This window comes from Anguilla anguilla, chromosome 3 (genome assembly GCF_013347855.1).
Source record: "Anguilla anguilla isolate fAngAng1 chromosome 3, fAngAng1.pri, whole genome shotgun sequence".
Lineage (NCBI taxonomy): Eukaryota > Metazoa > Chordata > Actinopteri > Anguilliformes > Anguillidae > Anguilla > Anguilla anguilla.
In genome coordinates, this window is record NC_049203.1 from 28,027,164 (window position 1) to 28,045,018 (window position 17,855).

The following is a 17,855-nucleotide window of genomic DNA, read 5'->3' on the forward strand; positions in this document are numbered from 1 at the left end:
TCCCTTGTCCCTGAAGTAGAAAAGCAAAAGTTAATTTTAAAAAAAGCACTCCTTCATCTGACCGTTTGCTGAAAATTGTATTAGATTGGTCCTTTGGTTAGAACCAGGTATAAGGTGTCATGGTTAGATGACACCAGTTGTGAGCTTGTGGCTACACTGCGGGTTTGGGATCAGAAGAAGGCTGCTAATGTTGTAAAGGAGGAGGGTGTCATGCCTATGGTGAAATATCGTGGTGGATCTGATGTTATGAGGTTGTCTTGTATTTGCTGGTGCTGTGCCTCTTGATGAGGCCAGTGGAGTCATGAACTCCATCAAGGACCAAGGCATTTTAGCCAATAACCTATTACCTCACCTGAAGGTTCCAACATGGATCTTTGAGAAAGACTGTTATTCTAAGCAAACCTCAATCAATAAGTAGTTAACTGATGACAATATGTTTGTTTTTCAATGGCCATTTCAGTCTCGAAACATGAATCCAATAAAAAATGTGGCTTGAATTGAAGCACATTACATTACAGGCATTTAGCAGACGCTCTTATCCAGAGTGACTTACACAAATTTTACATAGCATTTTTACATTGTATCCATTTATACAGCTGGATATATACTGAAGCAATTTCGGTTAAGTACCTTGCTCAAGGGTACAACAGCAGTGTCCTACCCGGGAATCGAACCTATGACCTTTCGGTTACAAGCCCAGTTCCTTACCCACTGAGCTACACTCCGTCACAGACTTAAGGACCTGAAGGAAACATTCTGTGTGGAGGAATAGTCAAAGGTCCCTTCCTGAATGTTCAGCTCATGAAACAGAATGAAAGAGTGTTATGCTGTGAAGGGAGGTTACACAAACTACTGGGAATTTGGTTTCACATGTTTTTGGGGGGAATTTTTTTTTTGAGGAAATGTATTACTATAAAATGAGGGTGCTGACCTTTCTTCTATTAGTTTTAGTTGACAGATTGGCAAAATCAAGAACTGAACATTAAATATTAATATGAATATATCTTGGAATCCAATGTTAGCTGTAGGACTGCTTCTAACCTGTTTTGTGCAGTAACACATACATATTGACAATGAAATCTTATCTGTGTTCAGTAGATAGAGACAGAGAATCAATGCTGTCATTCTCCTCTTCTGACTTCCAGTCCAGAAAACAGTAAATCAGCTAGGTCTATCAGCAAACATATGCCTTAGCCATGCTCAAAAATGATCATATTTTCCAATAAATAACGAAACTGATCAATAACGTTTCGCCGGGTGCAGTGTCTTTTACTGTTATCATGGAGTGAATGCATAAGGCAGCGATGATGACAAGAAACTTTCTATTGCGGTGGGCTATAAAACACTATTCCAAAAGTAAAATTAGACATATTATACATCGTTAGAAAGCTTATTCTGTCACCTTTTGGCTAGATTAATTGTCAATCAAGCCAGATTATGCTACAAAGGGGACAACACCGTAAACAGCATGTGTGGTATTACGCACAGCTATTTTGGAAGGTACCCAGGTGTCACAAATGAGTGCATATTTCATAAACGGATTATCCAAGACAATATATTACCACTCACTCTCAAAAGGGACATCTCTATGTGAAAAACCAATGGTAACGTTGTATATTTATTCCATATTTCATCCCAGAAATTAACAGTAGAAAGATCTGGTATAAGTTGAGAAAAATTCCTATTATTTATTTCAGTGTTCAGTGAGCAGCGTTTTTCACAGCTGTGCTGGCATAACTTTGGCTATTGTTGGCTTTATCTTGTTGCTATGACGGAATATGGATTTTTAGGGGTGAAAGTGTTTTTATGAATGATGGACACTATTGTTCAGTGTGTCATGGGTGGGGCGTGGAGTTGCAGGTGAGACTGCAGGGAGGGGGTGCTTGGTAAATGGATGACAGGTGTGAAAACAGTGGAGTTTACAAACACCATCTTCGACATAGTTGTCCTGAATCGTCTACTAGTTAGAACACAGAATACCTAATATCTAGAACAAAGAGCTTGTGTTTTCAACTCATAGTTTGGTTGCAGGAGCACTAAATGTCTGAGTTGAGCAATTTAGGCATGGCGACCACTAGGGGGCTTGCGCGAAGTGGTTAATGACCTGATCGTGTATGATTTTGCACTACTTTCGTTTTTCCTGCATAACAACAACTATAGATTATAAATATTTTACATTAAAAAGAGAGAGCCATTTTTATTTCTAAAATTAGTTGCTGATTAAAGCATTCATTGCTTAATCAGATCAAGTATGTTATAATCAGTACAGCTCTGGTATAAAATAATATAATTTAAAAAATATATATTTCATATTATTTTTTACTGGGGCTGTAGCAAACATAACATACAAATGCCCATTTTTTAAGCATACAATGTAGCTCATTACCTAATCTGTACCATTTTGTGAATAAATTTGGAGGTCACTGTATGCACACACACAGGTAGACACACAGTGAAATCCCCCTCTGCTCTGTTCTACCCTCAGAGTAGTCTGAGCAGCATGATGCATGTGTACAGACACACACACACATACACACACACACACACACAGTGAAATCTCCCTCTGCTCTGTTCTACCCTCAGAGTAGTCTGGGCAGCATGATGAGTGTGTACAGACACACACACACACAGTGAAATCTCCCTCTGCTCTGTTCTACCCTCAGAGTAGTCTGGGCAGCATGATGAGTGTGTACAGACACACACACACACAGTGAAATCTCCCTCTGCTCTGTTCTACCCTCAGAATAGTCTGGGCAGCATGATGAGTGTGTACAGACACACACACACACACACACAGTGAAATCTCCCTCTGCTCTGTTCTACCCTCAGAATAGTCTGGGCAATATGATGAGTGTGTACAGACACACACACACACAGTGAAATCTCCCTCTGCTCTGTTCTACCCTCAGAATAGTCTGGGCAGCATGATGAGTGTGTACAGTGAGACGGGTGACTACGGCCATGCCACCGTCAGTGGGGAGATCCTGCTCCACATCTCCTACAGCTACAGGACTGGAGCTCTCAATGTGCTGGTGAAGGAGTGCCGGAACCTGGCCATCGGAGACGAGAGGAGGCAGCGTACCGACCCGTAAGCCCACCGCCATCGGCCCTAAATAGCCCCCACGCAAAGCAAGCTCTTTCCCCAAATGGAATTACAATTCCATTCTTGTTTTGTCATTTGTTGTAAAAGGTAACAGCCAGTAAAAGGCTGTTCTCTTAATCATTTCAGCATTTAACAACACAAACCATTTGTAAAAATAAATAATATGGGTTTATTAGTGGAATAAAGAACTATTTTGAAAGTTCAATGTACTTTCTCTTATATGGAAAATGTATTGAGTAATGTATAGGAATTTACTACAAAATATTTTCTGCTATGCTGTCATTTCAGTATATCTAAACCAAACCAAAAGAGTGTATTGTTAAGCATAAATGACAAAATGTAGATGCTCCATATATTCAACTTATTGTTTAATGTACTGTATTACAGTATATTTTTCAATGTATGAAAATGGTTTTTTCGTGCATAACGGGTGCATGATGCTAATGTACTGCAAAATGCATTCCAGAGGAGCCCCAACTTTGAGCATAGGGCTGTAGCACGGATGACTTCCTGGCAAGTGAGCTGCACAAACCTTACATATGTTTTTAGAGTTGACAAAGGAAGGGTCAGCCTTCTTCAGCAAACAAACAGAATTCACTGATTGCTGATTGAAAAATGATAGCTGTGGTTGCAGTCCTGGCCTCATTTCAGCGCAGGTGTTTGTAATCGCAGAGCCGTCTCTGTGATTTTCAATACCCTGTGTATATTTCCTTGGCATGGACAGCTACGTGAAGGCCTATCTCCTGCCTGACAAGTCTCGCCAGAGCAAGCGGAAGACCAGCATCAAGACCAGCACCACTAATCCTGTATTCAACGAGACCTTGAAGGTGAGCTGCAGGCAGCGGTCTAATGGATAGGGGGCTGTGTTTGCTACTCGGGGGTTGCAGGCTCATTTCCCAGGTGGGGCACTGCTGCTGTGTCCTTGAGGAAGTCAGCAGGGTTTCTTTAGTAAACCTCCAGCTGTACATTATACGGACTGTAATAAGATGGAATAAACTGTAATTTCTTCTAGATAAGAGCATCTGTCAAATGTAAGTGTGGTTGTCAGTTTGTGTTCTATTCAAATGCACCTGTTCATTTAAATCAGGACATTTAAATCAATGAATTCCCCATAAAACAGTATTTCATTAGACTTGTCAGACACTGTGCTCTTGCAACCCAAATCCCGTTCTGTAGGTATGTTCGGAAATTTTGTAGGATTTAGAATAACCTTGCTTTAAACTGCATTCACCGAGCCTGTCTGCGTGCACGTGGCTTGATTTGGCTGCCTGCTCGGTCATACATTATACATTGGGTTATTACCCTTTTTTCCTCCCTTATCCTATAAATATTTATTGGCAAAGCTGAGGAAAATAGTTCTGCTTAAAGGTGCATTCAGAAGGCAGCCTGGCCTTGTGTTCTGCTGTCATTGTGACGCTGTGCAGCTCCGGGAGAGAATGAGCCGGGTTGACCCAGACGGTCTCTCTTCCATTTCCGTAACGGCTCTTGACAGTCTCCTGACGGGTGCGCCAGCACAGAGAATTCAGCAGATCGACTTTCTGAGCAGGGGCCTTCCCCTGTCTGTAGCCAGGTGTCTGGTAACTGGCGTGCTGATGATTACAGCAGAGACGGCGGGGGAAGCAGAGGACTCTGTGGGTGGGCGTGAGCAGCAGGACTGTCTCACTTGCTTTCTCTGGAGGAAGAGCCCGCCCTGCAGATCTGTGGGATGCGCACAGCTTCCATTGTGTTGATGTGTTTTAAGAGGAACCAAACTGATGGTTTTAGAATATTTTGCATGTACAGTATTTACCCACGTGATTATTTGTGTGTTTATTTTATATAGGGTGTTTTTCATCCACAATAAAAATAACTATGTTAATAGTTTCTGTTATATCCTTTTTAAATATTTGTATATTATTTATTAGTGAATAGCATGACTGCTGTACGCTGAGTGTTAAGTGGTGGAATAAGGGTCTGTTGGGTGACTCATCCCGTTAAGGCTCTGTTGAGAGCTGCTATGTGATAAGAAGTGGCTGGAGCACGTGCTGGTGTTGGAGAATGCAGCCATGGCTGCTGATGAGGAATTAGACTCAACGTTCCAAAGAGGGAGAAAAACAAAAAAAAGTGAAAACAAAAAAGAAATGAATCAAATATATTACTGCTATCACCACTACCACCACAACCACTACTACTGTTACTACTACCACTGCTACCAGCACCACTACTGCTGCTACTACTACTACCACTGTGTTTACTACTAGCATTGCTACCACTGTCTGCTACATCTGCTACTAATATTACTGGTAATGCTAGTCGTGCTTTTTGGTTGTGTGGGCATGGAGGCTGAGCTCTTTCCCCAGGTTAATAACATCTCTGTTGCTCCTCAGTATGTGATAAGCCACTCCCAACTGGAGACTCGAACCCTCCAACTGTCCGTGTGGCACAACGACCGCTTTGGGCACAACAGCTTCCTGGGGGAGGTGGAGGTGGCCTTCGACTCCTGGGAGTTTGAGAAACAGTCGGAAGAGTGGTTCTTACTGCAGCCCAAGGTGCGGATTCCCACTGCAGCAGTACAGGGCGTCCATCACACCAGAGAACTATGCCTGGTCTAATATATCAAGAGCATGACTTACCGTTGTTTCCTAGTTTATATATGGTGTGCCATAGACTTTTCCTGTTTAAGAGTCTATAAATGGCACAGTGGTGCATTTGTTCTGTTCTGATCATTTTAAATTAAGAAAATAACGTGTTTATAAATCAGAATATTTAATGGTATTCTCCACCTTGTACTCTGTTTGTATGGTCAAAAGACCAAAGTTTAAAGATATCTACCAAACCCCAGAAAACAAGGTGAAAGTCACAGTAGTGAATGTGGCATGCGTGTGTATGGCTGTGTGCACACGTGTGTGTCTCTCTCAGCGTGTATGTGCTGTATGAGTGTGTGCTGTTTGTTCAGGTGTTTGTATGTGTGTGTGTGTGTGTGCGCGCGCTTGTTCACACGTGTGCATGTGTGCACACATGTGCATGTGTGTGTATGTGCATGCATGTTGATAGCACTTGTAAATGTGTTACCCTGTGCAGGTGGACAGCAGCATTGACTCTGTGCTGCAGTACAAAGGGGAGCTGACCGTGGTGCTGAAGTATATTCCCGCTGAGAAGAACCTCATGTTGCCTCTGAACCGAGGGCAAGGTACTACACTGTACACTGCCCATGCTAATGCTGGGAAATATAGTATTTGCACTAGGCTTCAGTCAAAAAATTCTTTACATTAGCATGTGACTTTGTTGCATCATTTCTCTATTTCCCAGCAAAGAAAGGATTCCGGAAGAATAAGAAAGCCAGCCTCAAATTGGTCAAAGGAGGCATGGTGGAGCTGCTCATCAAAGAAGCCAAGAATCTGACTGCAGTCAAGTCTGGAGGGACATCAGATCCTTTTGTTAAAGGGTACAGTAAAAAGAACAATTGTGTGTGTGTGTGTGTGTGTGTGTGTGTGTTCAGTGTGTATGTATGTATAGCCCAAACCACGTGCAGGGCCAAGGTGTGTCCAGATACTTTTGGTTATATAGTGAATATATATATATATATATATATATATATATATATATATATATATATATATATATATATATATATGTATAGTATAGATAAAATGTTTGCCACAAAGCTCTGTTTTGATAAAGAATCGTTTGTTTTTCTGTCATCTAATGTTTGTGCATGTTCAGCTGTGACTGTGCCTACCTGTCTTGTCTGGAATTTACAGTAGAGGTTATAGCAGTAAGACCATCTGATGAATGAAAATGGCAGTCCAAAATGGGAGAAAAGGGGGGGAGCAGAACTGAATCTGTCCCCCAGAAGACATGAAATAAAGAACCTTGGTCTACGCTATAGTTTAAAGGCTTTATTTTATGTCTATTGACTGAGTTGTTTTTGCAGGCATGCAGATACAAATGATTTTATTTTATCATTTTAGCATTTATTGCTGATGGCATTGTGATCCGAATGGTGGTTCTGTGGTGTGCCTCAATCCCAGGTACCTCCTCCCCGACAACAACAAGTCCACAAAGCACAAGACAGATGTGGTGAAGAAGAGTGTGAATCCCCAGTGGAATCACACCTTCACCTACTGCGGCCTGCAGCCCGAGGACCTGAACAACGTGTGCCTGGAGCTCACCATCTGGGACAAGGAGCCCCTCTCCAGCAACGTCTTCCTGGGGGGGTTGCGGCTCGGAGCAGGGACCGGTGAGCAGGAGGGGGGGGGAGGGCTCCTTGTGGGGGCATGGGGGATGGGGATGTTAACATGCTGATCATACTCTATTGCCTGTGGCCATATTCACATAAACATAATCATCTGGGCAAGGCCATGCTGTAATGGTATGCATTGTATAATGATTGAAAAAAACACTTGCCTTCGCATGTGGGAATTTGAATATTTTTCCCTGAGATCATTGCTGACGTTCAGGTTTGGCCCACTAAGCTCAACACTATGGGCATGCCTGTTTAATTTCATGATTTTTTTTTTTTACTGGGGGGCAGGAGGCTTTGGAAGATGAGGAAAAGGGGTGCTAATGGGCTTCAGGATTGATAACTGTATGTGTCTGTAGGATGGGGGGCTTGGGGTTAAGGGGGAAAGGATGGGTGTCGCCTGGTATACCTATTCAAGGTACATTACATAAATACAGACATAAGCATTTGTGCTGCATCTCTGCTGTCTTCCCTCAGGTCAGAGCTATGGGAATGATGTTGATTGGATGGATTCCCAAGGGGAGGAGCAGCGGCTATGGCAACGCATGATTGAGAACCCCGAGGTGCCTCAGGAGTGTACCCTCATGCTGAGGTCCAGCATGGGCAAACGCGACACATGAGAGAAACACTGAATCGTGAGCCTCCCCCAATTCCCCCACCCGTGACTATAACCACGCCCCCAAACTCAGGCTTGACCTGGCCTTGATGCTGTCCTATCCTCTGAAGGTCTTTTCCGGAAGCTGTAATATCCCGCCTTATAGAAGCCCCTTCGATCCTGTATGCTGTGTACTGTAAAATAATGATGCTGACCCCCTGGTTTTTATTTTAGCCATAACAGCAACCCCAGAAGTTATTTAGTCACATCTATGGTTAAAAATCCACATTATGTCAGAAATAGCAGCGCATGCCATGAAACCCGACTGTCCCCATATTCACATTCACATCACATCACAAATTGTTTCATTTTCTGTAGTATGACAACGATTCCTTTAGGAAGAAGTTACATTTTTAAGTCTTTAAATTATCGAGTGTCATAGGTGAAAATAGTGGGGTCCTCATTACTGAAAATGTGGATAGTCAGTTACTGAAACAATTTTTGGAAAATGAATAGTTCAAAGACAAAAACATTTGCAACAAGGAAACTACATTGTGTTCAAAGACATTTAAGTGATAACTATGGTACCGTGGAAGCACAAACAACCTTAAGTGATGGAGAGATTGGCATGCATGTGGGTCCCCCTTATATTGTATGCCACTGATCTACAATACATTACCTAGCACTGCTACTCTGTATGATTTTAGTTTTTCTTTGTTTAGCCTGCAGGTAGTTCTATTAGCAGTAAGTAGATTGCCGCATGCTGCCACTTGCGTGATGGTCATAATGTGTGATGGTCATAATGTGTGATGGTCATAATGTGTGATGGTCATAACATTTCCTCATCAGCAGATGTGATGTGCTTTCAACAAGGAGAGTGTTCACAGAGAGTTACAATCCTTTATAACAGTATCTGTTCAGCAGTGTCAAATCGAAGGTGTTATTTTGTTTTTGCCAGTGTTGGTGGATGCAATTTTCACTATGGATTACCCCCAAGTCGGGGATAAATTTGTTTAAATGAATTCTAACAGCCAAAGGGTTGTCTGTTCTTTTTTCAGTTTCCCTTTTTAACTCCACACCGCGCTTTACCGGTTTAAACTGTTAGTTGACATTAGCCAATTAAGTTTAAATTTTCTTTAATGTTAATTTACGTTTGTGTGTGTGTGTGTGTGTGTGTGTGTGTGTGTATTCTGCATTAAATCCTATGATTGTTAGGCAGAGAACCCATGTGTTCATTTTTTATTTGTTTTTGAATAAAACCGTTCCACTCTGAAAGGGAAAAGAAAAAAAAGCAGTCTCCTCCCAATAACATGGTTGTGTATGCTTTAAAGACCTCTGTCCATTTTGTAGTAAGGTATTTGTGTTGGATAGTGAAACATTTACTCAGCTTAAGTACACCTTTTTATAACGATGCTGAATATTTCATTGGGTATTGTATACACTACATGGCTCTGGGGGCTGCATATGTGACTGTGACTGCGCTGGACACACCATTGCATAAATGTCTCAGGTGTCATCAAGCACAAGCAGAAGGATCAGCAATTTTTCTGCCTGCTGACCAAGTCAGAACTCAGACAGAAAATGTGCAGCGCCATCTGGTGGCTGTTCTTAACACAGCTGTTGGCCCACCAGTGTATGACAGATCTGCGCTGCAGTGGTCCCCTGGTGTTACCTCCGGTTCATCCTGCTGTTAAATAAAGACCTATCAAAAAATGTCATGTAAGGTTTTATATTGGCTCATGCAATAGTCTAGGGGATGACAAGAGTGCTTTGTCTGTCAGTATTTGTTTGCCAGGCAGTGCTCTCGATAAGTTGACGTTCGGTCTAGCAGCGCACTCTGCGGTGGCATCCACGGCCAGCTCGACTCAGGCATGGCAGTGGCACATTGTTGGGCCTCAACCCCGATGTGTGAGTTTTATTTTTTGCCTTAGGAGGGAAACAGTATAACCAAAAGCAAGGAAAAGGAGGACTGCGCTGTCCTGTGCTGTGCCACAGCGCGAAACGGTCTCTAGCATGGCACGCTCCTTCACAGCCGATGCGTTCGCTCTTCCAGTGTTCCTCCGCAGGTGTGTGTAATCGCATCATTTAATCACGTGCTTTTTGCCCTGCAGGTGAGACCACCTCTTCCATGTAAGTCTCATGAAGCAGCCAAGATTCAAAGTTAGCAGTTAATGATTTGGTGAATGGTTTTGCTGTTACTCAACCACAGTAGTGCCAATTTACAAACACTGGTGGACCAACAGCTGGATCAATCATGGTCCAAAAGGTGTTTGTTTGCTGGGTTAGTGATAAAATGTGTAAAAAATTATATAAAACAAGAACAATGGCATCTATTTTGCAACAAACAATGGTCTTGACTACCCAGCCTCTCAGAATTTCATTTTCAGTATTTATTTTCTTTAAAAGTCTATAATCAAATCTCACCGTGCGATTTTCTGCACTATCCAGCTGCTTTCTATTTAATGAGAATGTTTCAGTTTATTTTAATTTTATTTATTAAATTTTTTGCACTGCCCTTTTGCTAGTTTGATAACTGGAAATTTTAATCAATTTTGTGCTTCCAATGGCTGTTGTAAGAAACTAAGAAATGATATTATGACAAAGTGATTTAATAGGGTGGTTTAGAACAGGAACTAATGTTTTGTGACATCCTAGTTTTATGAATTTTACTTTTAAATGTCACATTAGCATTTTGTCAGCCTTTGTGTTATTCCTTTGTGCTTTTGGGTTCATTATGTTGTCCAATTGTTCTGATGTTCTAATAGGCGATATCTGTGCACAATTCTGCCTCTCCAAAAAAAAGGGTTCACCTCTTCACAGCATTTAATGGCTCTTTTAAGTGCTTTCCTTTGAAACTAGGAGTCAGTTAACATAAAATTAACATAAATGTACATTTTCTTCTATTAATTTTTGGTATTAAGAAAATTATTTAAAAAGAATAAACTGCACATATTGTACTTCAGAGAATCAGTGTTTTTGTCTTCTTAAGTCGTGTTTGTCTTGTGATGTCATGCATTTCAGATTTCTGATTTATATACCTAAGATTTTTTGAAATGCACAAAGTAATGATCTATCAAGGAGAACTTCTAATTCTTTTTTGTGTAAAAAAAAAAAAAAATTAAATAATTTATTAAATAGTTATTGTGGAGTCATATTTATACAAACACCCACACCCTTGCACACAAACAACACATAGTGTACAGGGCACACAAAGATACTGTTGCATATTCCTCTGCACACTCTGGGCGCTCTGTGAGCACACAAAAGTAGCATGTTTACCAGAGGTGGAAAGATCAGCGGCTAGAAAGCAAAAGTCCTGTCGTTTTTCTTTTTTCGCTCAGCCAGCTGATTTCACTTATTAGTTCTACCTTCTGGCGAAAGAGTGTGCAAATTAGCGACTCCAGGTGATTGAAACAAAATACTGGGGAAGTCTTTTACTTTCTGAACCTGGATTTTCCACTGCTGATATTTACACAAAAAATTTAAAAAAACACACTGCACACATGCTGTAATAATTCAGGAGAATTCAGTCAAGCTTACAGACGAAACTCTTTATTAAACTTGGTTTAGAATTTTTTTTTGTTTTTTTTGAACATACCTATTTTGTTCATCAGCACACCTACTAGTGGCAGCTTCAAGCTAAACTTTACAACATATATAAATCTGTCTGAAGTTCCCCATTTCGTATTTACACGAACCCATTCAAATGCACGCAAAGAAATAACACACAGAGACACCTACACACAAACACGCATACAGTAATATGTAATTCATTAAAACCAACACCCACACAGAAACACACATGCTCACACAAACTGTATTTACACACGTGGGATAATGACGCAGTCTCACAGGTTTATCCAGACATCCTCCACCCAAATCACACAGCCCTTGGCTGTGAAGTGACAGCTCTCACACCATTGATTATCTGCTTGGTATTGCTCAGGAAATGCAAAGAACTGAAGCGCACAGTGCTGACTTCCTCGCATGCGTCATGTGTAATGCGCTTTCCCAACCGATGAGTCAGCATATTACCAAGAATCAATATGTGCATTACATGAATCGTGAAAACTGAGATCAAAGGTGGGGGCGGGGGGGTGGCTTAATAAATTAAGAGGGCCGGTAGTTGGATGATTCATACCATGTGATAGAGGTCTGCTTTATTTTGACAAAAAAAAAAAAGTTTAGACCTTTCTGCCCTTTTCTCCTTTTCTGGCTGTTGTTGTTTCACAAAAGAACTGATAGGAGGGAGTTCTTAATTCCGAGTCATAAGTGCATCTGTTTTCTTTTATCCAGTTGACGCAGTTTGGGATTCAGAGTTATAATTGCATCTCTTTTTTTCTTTTCAGTTGACGCAGTTTTGTATTCAACGTGTTGTGGTTCTGACATTTTTTCTTGTCACCCAGGAACACTGCTTCTCAGAGCTGAAATGGCAATTACACTCCGCTGCAGATGCACCAAAACTGGCTGGGAAAAAATGAAAAACAACTCTACTTGCCCCATTTTCCTCCTGTATGAACTAGCTTTCTTAAAAGTGAACATAGCCTTCATTAAGAACACACAACATGTGGGGCTCTAAAATTTCTCACAGCTGACCTATGGATTTATTTCTATCACTGCCCGCAGAATCTTTAAATAACTTGTTTTGTCAACAACAACAATAGATCTCTCCATATAGCAAGTCGTTTTATTCCTATCTGCTTATTAATCTCTGTAGTTCTCTCTCACATATAATTTTAAGACAATATTTTCTTGTTGCTCAGTTTGCCACCATTGTCTAATGTTGTTCTCAACACAATTTCACCTTGAAGTGACAAAACAGTGGAGCCATTTTTTATTGCTGGAGAAACAGGGAAAATGCCAAGCCCAGATGAGAGTTTTCCCTGGGCACAAGTAGCCATGTGGCAGAAAATCTGATATTGATCCTGTGGAACACACTGATGGATATGCACCACTCTCTTCGGGCTTTGATAATGTCCATTTTCACCTCCAGCGAAGCATTCAGCATTAGGTGCTGTTCTTGTTTGTAATGATCCCGCTGATATGCCCTGTGTGCATTGCACTGCCGCAAAAGGCGACCCTTCCAGGTTGCGTGGGGGGGTGTGGTTTCAATACCAAATGACCTCTCGGCAAGTTTCCCTTGGGTTCTCTCTCTTCTGTCTATACTAAGGGCCAGATTTACTAAAGGAGTGTGACTGATTTTCCAAAGCAAAAGCAGTTGCTACAAGATCAGGATATCTACGTCGTTTTTACTAAATGGTCGCAATGGGTTGGAATCGCAATTAGGATGTATTTTGTGGGGATTATGTCACTCTGTGACTTTCCTTAGCTGATGCATAGTGACATGCGTTCATGCATATGTATACCTGGAGTGAATGGGCTACATCAGGGTGGAGATTATCTAAATTTGGCCAATTTAGAATTCCGTCTAATTTACTAAAGAATGCATTAATTGCGACTCCCCTCTTTGCCTGAGAATTTTCAGAACTCCTGAAAGTAGGCAGTAATTGCTCTGACAAAGCCTATAGCTCACACACACTATGGGGAAGAAGGATGACGGGAAGTACTCACATCCTTGGCTGTCAAGTCAGTTTCCCTTTTGGGCTGAATGGGGTGGATATTTAAAATGACACATGACTTCTTGCAGTCATCAGCTAGCAAAACACAGTTCTCAATTTAAATAATTGTTCTGCATACGCCTTTAAAGGCAGACTATGCAGGATTTTTTTACTTGAAAATATTATAAAATAACCATGCTAATGCATATCTACGGTGCACTGGCAATCTATGCCTTTGCTTATTTTAGCTGAATTCATGCTTCTTTTACTTGTATTTGTTATTCTAAAATGTGGCCGGGACGTTTCTGGGAGTGGCACTCTTTTCTGTGTGGGGAGACGTGGGCGTGGCTACAGAGCCTGTGGCTTGGGATCAGATTCCAACAGCTGCACCCGCACTACGGAGTAGCTACTGCACAACATTCCCGCACGCTAAGGGGTGCACTCAGCGTAAGGATTGTTATGACACTGCCTAATTACTGTTATCATCAGGAATCACTTGTGTTGCTGAAGGTGCAATTTTCATTATCTCTGACCACCGCACTTCTTCTCTTGACATTTTGCTTGTAAGAGCTTGAGGCGTCCTCAACGGAAGTGTGGGTGGGGAAGTTTTTCTTTTACGCATCGCCTAAGATCATGCCATCTTATCTTTACTTTGTCATCTATGGTTCATTTTTTTAATAGTCTACCTAATGAATTCATTTTGTATGTGATGTTACTTCGAAATTTTTATCCTCTCTGTTGGTATTGTATTCCTATGCTATAATACAGCATTGTGAAGCTGTAGCCTACCTTGTTGACTATTACCTCCTATTTCCTTATTATCTGTAAATTTAAGTTTTCTTTTTTTGTGGTTTCCCTCACGACTTGTGCCTGGTTGCTCTGCACCTATTTCTTAGAGCCTTGTCATTTTGATGTGTAAGCATCCTGTATTGTTTCTTTATAGACCCTATATATGGGTCTCCTAATGCAAAATTGCAAATGAGGGCGTTGAATTTACATTATTACATAAACAGTTGGCCTCATTCACAAAACCTTTCTTAAATTTTTCTTACTTTTGTTCTTAAAAATGTTCCTGTGAAAAAGCAAATACAATCCTTTTCATGTCATTAGCATAAAGAAATAGCCATGAACAAATGCAGAAAGAAATGATGAATGTTCTTGGAAATGTTCTTACACGCAGTTTACAATCAAATGTGATCCTACACATGTTTTTTGAATGACTCTTAGTAAATTGGTCATTACTGTGTCCGTATCTGTGACCTAACAGAGTAGCAATATAGCAAATGTTTTGCGTTGCTACTAATTCCTTAGAAAATCTGGCCCCATGTCTCTTGGCTCTGTCATCTCCCCCCATAGCCTGCCTTATCATTGCTGATGACGTACAATTTTCTCTCCTCTCTGAAATGCTGATCTCAGTGAACATGCAGCTTGTCTACAGGACACGTAGAGCTGACTGTCAAAATACTGTCAGAAGCTCAACTTGAAAACTAGAAGCGCTGAGCTTCCTAGTCAGGGTCTCTCCCTGCTTGGCCTTCCACACCCCTCAGATGGCACCACAGGGCTACCCCCTTTTGTCTGCTTTAATACTGGAGTGGAACAGGACAACAAACAGTCCCTCTCTGAGAACATCAAGATGGTGTGCTGGACATGCAGATTCTTTCTGTACAACACCTGCAGAATTCACCCCTCCACTTACTCAACCCAGCTCTTAGCCCAGGCACCGATCAACTCTCATCTGGGCTTCTGCCGCTCCCTCCTCGCTCCCTGACTCTGCCATCAGATCTGTGCAGCACATCCAGCGCCGCTGCTCGCCTAGTCTACGGCCTCCTCCAGCCTGTGGCATGTGACCCTCGGACAGGTGCTAAGCAGAGAAAGGCTGAGAGTGGGCTGGGGAGCACAGCACACAGCACACAGCACACAGCACACAGCACGTTTCCAAGGCAAGGAATCTCACCCAAGACCACACTTACATACTTACTGTATATACGGGTTGAGAGCTGGCTGCCCTACGAACTCTACCACATCTCACCAATTTTCTCTGTACGATATCCTTCCCTGAGCAAACACCCTCCAGAGTATCTCTGTAGAACATTAATAGGGTGTAATCTCTAAGGGAGGATAACTGAGACAAAACAACATTAGCAACATAGCTGTTTTAATAATGAAGAGATGCTGCAAGGTTTCTGTTGGTCTGGGTGTGCTCCATGTTCCCAATTGTGTTCACATGCAATAAGAGGCACAGGGAATTCAGTGATATATTTTTTTCATTTCTGGTCCTGCCCTTATGAGAATTTCATATATTGAAAAATACAGTTTTTAAGGAGCCTATGTGGGCTTATTATGTTCATATTCAAGTATACACACACCAGCCTGGACAAAGAAGAAACTGTGGAGATAAATCTAAATCTAAATTCACCATAAAGCACACGTTGGTGCTGAAAAAGCTGTTCCCAGGCAGTATCTCACAGGACCAGATATACTAAAGGATTGTTACTTCTTTTAAAGGGATAGTTCACCCAAATTGCATCATTCTAAAATGAATGTCTATGGGCAGTAGTTTTCCATAACCAGCCCTTCTGCTTCTGCTGCTACACTGCAGCTAATAATGGATTTCAGGGTCCAATTCCACTATTAGCTGCAACATAGCAGGAGAAGCAATGATAATTAAAGATCTTGTTTATGCCATCTTTTCCTTGGCGCATCGCCTGATGTCTTGCAAATGTTTTTAAAGTCAATTAAGGAACTTTTCACTTTGCTGACAGTATTTATTTTATCTGCAGTTTCCTCTCTTACATGTTTCTTTCTCTTCGGAACAACGTGCATTTTAAATACTAACTTGCTGTGGCTGTCCTCATTTACATAACCAGTCATAGAAAATAAATTGAAAACATGCGGCGAAGCAGAATTTTGCAGGCCTGACGGTAATCTGTGTCATGCTTCATAAACATGGCCCTTAGTTTTCTCAACAAACATAATGGAAGCAAGTGCTTTAGCTGCAGACTGAATGCACTTATCACATTTACTACATCAGGTTCCGAAAACTTGGTAATGGTAAGAGAGGAGTACGCAAGGAAGATACAGAGAAATGAGATAAGAACCAGAATACTGCTTTGCGTTTTTTTGATAGGAAAGTGTGTGTCAGCCAGCTCTTTTCTATATACCAATATTTCTTACTGAAAATCACACACACAGACACACACAGACACATGCGCACACACATGCAGGCGGAACCATCTGTATGCAGTTTGTGATATATGCCTGCAAGGGCTGATACAAAGTGAGCCAAAACACAAAGCAATGACTTTCCTACAGAAACACTTTTACCCAATTTTTGTTCATTTCATGCTAATTTCATTTTCACTGCAAGCAGTCCGTCCTCATTAGAGCTGCTGAAAAGACAAACTGTCCTGTCAGCTTCGGGTTTAGCTTTCAGCTCTTTGGTGTAATTAATTACCAGGCAGTGGATATGAGGGCGTCCGTGCCATAGCTGCCTATCCGAGCCTCGTGTTCCAAGGAGGTAGTCATCCGCTCTCTGTCAGTCAGAAAAAGCGAAATCATTCCCACCAGGGACGACATAGCTCAGGAGGTAAGACCAATTGTCTGGCAGTCGGAGGGTTGCCGGTTCAAACCCCGCCCTGGGCGTATCGAAGTGTCCTTGAGCAAGACACCTAACCCCTAACTGCTCTGGCGAATGAGAGGCATCAATTGTAAAGCGCTTTGGATAAAAGCGCTATATAAATGCAGTCCATTTACCATTACTAATGTACATACCCAATTGCTGATGCTTTTCGTGTCTGTTAAACTTGAGATCACAAGTTTTTTTGATGCAAGCAAGGTGAAATATCAGGCTGTATGTAATGCTCTGAACCCAGTAACATCATGGTGCCTGACAGACATGGTTGGTTCTTTCTCTCCCTCTCTCTGCTCTACAAGAACATGTCAATGAATACCTTAAAATGGACTTCATATAGCAGATATAACGCTTGCACAATAATTATTTCTACTTCGTAGCTGTAACTTTTTAGAGTTGACACTAGTACAAGACCATATAAAAGGCGATGGGATTTCCAATTAATTGCTCTTTTTCCTTTAGTCCTCTTGCACTCCTCCTTCTATGGAAAAGAGAACGTTCATCGCCATTCAGACTGACATGCGTCTGTGGGCAGGGAACAGCACAGCACTTGCCTGCGTTTTGCTGAGAGACAGAATGTCACCAAGACTGCGTTTGCCTGCAGGAGACTGAAAAATCCAATTCACCGCCAACATCAGCCTGACACCTTGTCTTCACAGCACTGCTGAATATCCGTTTGCCTGCAGCTTTTCCGCCCTGAGTTAGGTCTGAGTGAGAAGAGCAGCCCGTCTGTGGAACAAAGTTAT

At 41.6% G+C, this 17,855-nt stretch overlaps 1 protein-coding gene across 3 annotated transcripts in view; it reads left to right on the forward strand.

The window, feature by feature from the left end:
* Positions 1 to 8,717, forward strand: part of LOC118222327 (synaptotagmin-like protein 5) — a 43,753-nt gene extending 35,036 nt beyond the window's left edge. For all 3 annotated transcript variants that reach the window (XM_035407817.1, XM_035407819.1, XM_035407818.1), the window contains 7 exons: positions 2,910 to 3,088; positions 3,828 to 3,930; positions 5,470 to 5,631; positions 6,164 to 6,272; positions 6,392 to 6,527; positions 7,114 to 7,322; positions 7,803 to 8,717. In XM_035407817.1, the coding sequence (XP_035263708.1) occupies positions 2,910 to 3,088; positions 3,828 to 3,930; positions 5,470 to 5,631; positions 6,164 to 6,272; positions 6,392 to 6,527; positions 7,114 to 7,322; positions 7,803 to 7,945 (1,041 nt within the window). In that variant the 3' untranslated portion in view covers positions 7,946 to 8,717. The remainder of the gene's footprint in view (positions 1 to 2,909; positions 3,089 to 3,827; positions 3,931 to 5,469; positions 5,632 to 6,163; positions 6,273 to 6,391; positions 6,528 to 7,113; positions 7,323 to 7,802) is intronic.
* The last annotated feature ends 9,138 nt before the right edge of the window (positions 8,718 to 17,855 follow it).